The sequence below is a fragment of the Lottia gigantea genome (genome assembly GCF_000327385.1).
Source record: "Lottia gigantea unplaced genomic scaffold LOTGIsca_46, whole genome shotgun sequence".
In the NCBI taxonomy this organism is placed as follows: domain Eukaryota; kingdom Metazoa; phylum Mollusca; class Gastropoda; family Lottiidae; genus Lottia; species Lottia gigantea.
Genome location: NW_008709614.1, coordinates 1,313,569 through 1,319,524, shown reverse-complemented (window position 1 = coordinate 1,319,524; position 5,956 = coordinate 1,313,569). Strand labels below are relative to the sequence as shown.

Here is a 5,956-nt window from a genome sequence, read left to right as displayed (position 1 = left end):
TTTTGCTGGAAAGATTATGTTTGTGTACGTTCCATTGGTAGGCATCTTCATCAGTAACGCCATTTTGTGTGTGATCCTGCAAAGAGTTCAGAAAAAGAGAGCCAGTCTCCAAGAAGTGGTCACCGTTTCAATGACCAGAGAAAAACAGACGACCCTTGCCATTATGTTTTCAACTTGTCTTTTTTTCCTGCTTAATCTGCCCACAACCACTAATTCTTTGATAGGTCTTGTACGAGCTGACTGGAATTATTTTTCTGAAAATCGACTCACCTACCTGTTTGTTAATGAACTGGGAGAGACTCTTGGAATTTTGAGCTTCGCGGTGGATTTTCTTGCCTATCTGATCATCAGTTCCAGATATCGTGAAACATTCCTTGATCGATGTTTGCCTTGTCGTAAACGGCGCCCAATGCATATTTCGTCAACACACAGCACATATTCAGTTACCAATTAGAAAGGAAACGTTATTTACTTTTAGAATTACCAATACTAAAACGTATTAGTGAACTCAAGAAACAATGATTTTATGTGTCCCAGTTATGTATGTACCACCATGCACATGATTTAATGTCATTATGTTTATTAAGTCTTATTGAACATCTGAGATCCCGTTTTTCCTATGTCATTTCTTTAATACTTAAACTTAATTAAGATACCCTTTCGTTTTTATACGCCCACAGAACGAGACATTTAAGTACTCAATGATATATTTGAAAGTGTGGGTCTGGAGGTGATCAAAGCCTGGCCAGTCGCATAATCTTTTATAGCCCAGCAGGACGAAAATTTGCAATCTTACAGCGACATGAAATGTACTAGTCGCGGTCAAACGTGAGAAAAACTAGAGAATAATTCCCTATAAAGTTATAAACTAACTAACAGTCGACCTCTAACTTACCCCCAGTTATGTAACCATATTGCGTTCCAACGTTTTATCAGCGTCTTAACGTCTTCCTTTACCACGCGTGTACTGCACTTTATGCCACTGAAGGAGATGTTACTACCCTGATGACCTTCTCGAACCTATGATGCTTTCAACGCATTGCAGAACAGATCGCCGAACATTCGTCTTTGTTTTGAAAAAGTCAAATTAAGCGCTGTGACTAGGAGTATAGTGGCGACAATGGCACGTTGTCTGGGGCAGTGGCCTAAATAGCCGAAATATTAGCCCCCATTGCTCCTTGTAGGAACGCCACTCATTGTCCGACATCTTGGGCTAAACCTTTCACAATGCATATCCAATTTTGGGTAAATTATTTAAACAGACATGAATATTTAAATTATGGTCATTTAGGCCCTTGTGATTTTTCTAAAATACAAGGGCACTAGTCTGGATGTTAAACTAGCAAATATTTTCTTAAATTGAATTTCTTGCTTAGTACTCTCAACAGGGAGCAACATAACTGAAGTTGACATGATTCACTATGTTTCAAAATAGACATTTACTCGGTGTTATTTTCATGATTTCTCTAGGTGATAACCATGGTATATTTTCATATTTTTTTTCAAACCAAATAACCCATTACAGGAACCCAATATAAGAGGAAGAGGATTAAGCCATTCAAAAATAAAGTGTCATGAATAAGCACCATGCAGCATGCCTTAGAAATTTTGCGGACATTTCTAATCCTTCATTCTACCGAAAAATTCCCTCAGGTAACCTTCAAATCGTGCATGAAAGAAAACACTATAAAAGCCTTTGCAGATGGGTTTACAAATAATAATCCTTTTATAATAATTCTAAAAATAAATATATAATCATTAATAAAAATATATAAAATTGGATGGATCAAATAACAATCAGACCACATTATATTGTTAACAGTATCACAAGTCAAATTAGGTTTAAACACATTTCAAACTTGATGAAATTCAGATACTAATCTCTACTTTTCAGAATAAATAAAAACAAATTGATATAAACAATTGAAGTGCATCAAGATTTCCATTGACCATATCATTTTGTTTTCATTTTTAGGTTATCATGACCTCAGAATATTCCAACCTATCTAAGACAACAACAGCACTGAAAGTTCATTCATTCATTAATTCTTATGAATTATGAAATTCAAATGAAAGTCTGTAAATAGTAAACAGTTAGAAATAGTATATAAGATAGGTTAACAGGCAAGGTAATATACGCCCATTGGCAGCTTTGATTTTAAATAAAAATATTTGGCAGTATAGTAACAACTACCAGTATAATATATTCAACCTTCAGACATACTTTATTGATTGATTTTATTTCAGTCTGAAAGTTGTTTAATTGTGGATATGGTGGGTCCGATGAAAACTTTGTTAAAGACATTTTTGGGAAAGTTTTTAAAGATTTCTTCAATGAAATCAGCAAAAGATGTCACTCAAGTTGATTATACCAATAAAGATAATTACCTTCCAGTGGATTTTTTAGCTATAGGAATGAAGGCCAGAGCTGTTTTAGCTGATAACCAAGATAATCTTGAACCATCAACACTACACAGAATTTACAGGTAACATCTGATATCATTGTTACATTCATTTTGATAGACCTGATATGACATTTAATTTGAATTCATTCATTCATAAAAATCCATTCATTTGCTTAAAAGTAACACTGGTATGTCAGGAGCATTAAATTTATTATTGTTTTCAGTGTGTTTTAATCTTTTGCTTTTTCAGTGGCCAAGATTAATATGATTCATGTGAATGGATGAATAAACTTGGACATTATTATATTTGAGATTTTCTTTTATGTATATATATTTGTTAATTTTTACTGTGTCATGCAAATAATAAATAATTAATAACGCATAAGTCTTTTTCTTAACAAAAAAAAGCAATTTTGAGCTTAAAATTCTCGAATTTACGCGCTTTGAAAAAATCTTCTGTCTTTTCACCCAATCTCCAGATTTTTCAAGGCAAATCTCCAGATTTTTTTCCTGACCTGTACACATGTATGAGTACAGTAATATTTACCAGTATGATATATTTCAACCTTCAGATATTCTTTTCTTTTGAACTTTTTGAGGCGATACTGAATCTGTCAGGAATTGAGTCATCTAGAGTGTTTACAGACCTAAACTTGAATGCGTTTTTAAGAACAAGGGCAATACTATTTTTTTATTCTTCTGATTTTCGATAGGGTTCATCCTTGGGTTATTACATACACTCGCACCAAGTTTTGTCAAAATCGGTCAAGAATTGTGTCTTGTAGAGTGTTTACGAGCAATTGTGGACGGACCGACGGACATGGGTGACGGCAATATAGGCCCCCCATTTCATGTGGGCGTAATAAAATTGCTGTAGTCTGTCATTGTTGAAAGTGTCAAGGTTATCTACCCATTTCACCATTATGAATAGAAGTGTGATCCACTGATCTATGTTTTACATGGTCACTAATAAATGCAATATTTAACAAATCTCTGAAATAAGAAAGCAGAAATTAATTACTGAATAGAAGTTCCACTTGTTATAACAAATCTATTAGGCAGAGTTTTGGTAGAATTGAAAGTAGAAGACAAGCACTGGCTAGATGATAAATGATGATTGTTCATTTTTAACATGATATTAATGTTTGTAAAGGAGTACAAACTGAACAACTGAATAAAATAAAGGAAACCTACCTATAGAAAATGTTACCAGTATTTGTTTTGTCCAGTTCTTCTAATAATGAATCCAGCATTCGCTAGTAAAAATGAATTGAAAATTATGTTGCTGTGAATGTTTCAAATGAAACATCAAAGGATATAGTTACTTATGTGGACTGAGGTGTTCTAATAGGATGCAACAGTTACAATGTAGTTGAGCTGTCACTTTAGTTGTCTAAAATATCTATCAGCATTACTAACTCATCACACTGGTAAGGCAACTTAGTATGTTTTTTTATAGGCGCTTTAGGAATGCAAATGTTTAATTTCATTTTCTACTAAAGTATGTTTATGTTTCATCATTGAGACAAATATGGTTTATAACACAGTATAAGAACAATTCTATTACTTACATTAGTCATCCTCAAACCATGATCTTTTAAACAGTTTCTTATTTCATCAGAATTTAAAATTCCTAACTGTTCTTTATCTTGCATTTGAAATGCTGATTGTATATCATTATAGTTACTTTCTAGATAAACTCGAAACATATTCAAAATACTTGTGATAGCCTAAAACAGAAATTAGATAAATTTAATCTCCTAAATAACTTTCAAAAATAACATGCCAAGCTTTTAATATTAGAGCTTAAATATTGGAAACAGAGCTGTTCTAGAGCAGGTAACCTACCTTGGTACAAATATAGGTATTGAAATATTCCCATTATTTATATTGTCCTGATTGCAAATGACCCTATCAGCTTAAATATGATAAAAACTAAAGTTTGATAATGAACAAGGAAATATCTTACAGTATTTCGTTGATAGCCTCCAGTTCCACCATGTAAAATAGGAATACCTTTATTAATACTTATATCTTGTATTAATCTAGCATTATTTATATTTAATCCAATTTCCTACAATATACAGATTATACAACAATTTCAACACATTTTGTGAAAATCTGTCAAATATCTCTACAAAGTTTTATTCAAATCTGTCAAGAATTGTGTGAAGGCATTCTGGATTGGATAAAATGCCACTGGTGACAACATTTCATGTGGGCATTTGTCATTTAATTAAGGTAGTTTTCAGAATATATCAATTGATTCAAAGTGCAATAAATGATATAATAAAAAAACAACAAGAAACAATTTAATTAGCTGAATTTAATGCTGAACTTTTTAACAAATTTAGAACGAATTCATACATTCCATTCCTAGCCCACATTCCTGCATGCAATTTCTGTGTATATCACATTATCGATCAAAATAAACACATCTCACTAAAACTTTGATAAAACAACTATAAAAACCAATTGTGTCAATGTTCTACTTACTGCACAATTCTTACAAAAAACAAGAAAGGAAAATGAGGTTATTACAATTACACACAAAAGGTATTTAGAATTCTCATTCGTGGCTAAGTGCGGTGCATGCAAAAATTTGGTTTGGTTTGATAGCTTTAAGGAAAGAGCTATTGTTTACATGAAAAGTGATAATGGACAAAAGTTATTTATTCCCATTTCCGCACTCTAATTGAATAAAGTATCAGTTAGTTTTATATATACCTCTACTGACAATAGTTTCAGAGAAGAATTGATCATAATTGCTTTCAAAATAGCTTCTACTCCTTCATCTTTCATAGCATTCTGATTCAACTGGAAAAATAAATATATACACGTTTGAAGTCTGGAAGGAAGGAATTCAAATTTTGAACATTAAATTTTCTATTTCAATCAGATGTTAGGTTAGAGAAAATATATGAAACTAAACCAACTACACTATTTAATTTGTACTTACATTTAAAGATTTTAACAATGTATTTTTCTTTAAGCCGATAGCTAAATGTTTGGCACATTCTACAGTTATTCTATTATTTCTAAGAAGAAAAAACATTATATGAAATTGAATAATATACTTAAGTGAAGAAATTCCAGTTCATGATGTCAAATTAAAAGATAGCTTGCCAGGCAAGGTAATATACGCCCCATATACGCAACTTTGATTTTGAATAAAAATATTTAGCAGTACAGTAACAATCACCAGTATGAAATATTTAACCTTCAGTCATACACTTCTTTTGAACTCTTTAGCGCAACACTGAATAATATTGAGTATGAGTTATTGCCCTTGTTCTTGAAAACGTGTTCAATTTTTAGCTCATGAAAACTCTAGAAGGCAAATATTCAATCTTCAGCGCGGGACTGAATAATAAAACCAAGTTTTGTCAAAATCCAGCAAGAATCATGCCTTTTAAGAGCTAAATTTTAAAGCGTTTTCAAGAAGAAGGGCAATAACTCATACTAAATAGTTTTCATTTCTTCTGATTTTCAATAGGGTCCTTGGGTGATTACGAACACTCATACCAAGTTTTGTCAAAATCCGTCAAGAA

General features: G+C 32.1%; 2 protein-coding genes across 2 annotated transcripts in view; one reads left to right on the top strand and one right to left on the bottom strand.

Annotated features, from left to right (window-relative positions):
• LOTGIDRAFT_164648 (hypothetical protein) overlaps positions 1-2,668 on the top strand; it is a gene marked incomplete at both ends in the record, with an annotated part of 2,985 nt that extends 317 nt beyond the window's left edge. Inside the window, 2 exons of the mRNA XM_009061173.1 lie at positions 2,248-2,486; positions 2,656-2,668. Of these exons, the coding sequence (XP_009059421.1) occupies positions 2,248-2,486; positions 2,656-2,668 (252 nt within the window). The remainder of the gene's footprint in view (positions 1-2,247; positions 2,487-2,655) is intronic.
• A 639-nt stretch (positions 2,669-3,307) lies between these two features.
• Positions 3,308-5,460, bottom strand: LOTGIDRAFT_164647 (hypothetical protein; the record flags this gene model as incomplete). The annotated part of the gene is made up of 6 exons (XM_009061172.1): positions 3,308-3,398; positions 3,600-3,661; positions 3,977-4,135; positions 4,375-4,479; positions 5,133-5,222; positions 5,365-5,460. The coding sequence occupies 6 exons, from the start codon at positions 5,458-5,460 to the stop codon at positions 3,308-3,310; spliced, it is 603 nt and encodes a 200-aa protein (XP_009059420.1).
• Between the last annotated feature and the right edge of the window lie 496 nt (positions 5,461-5,956).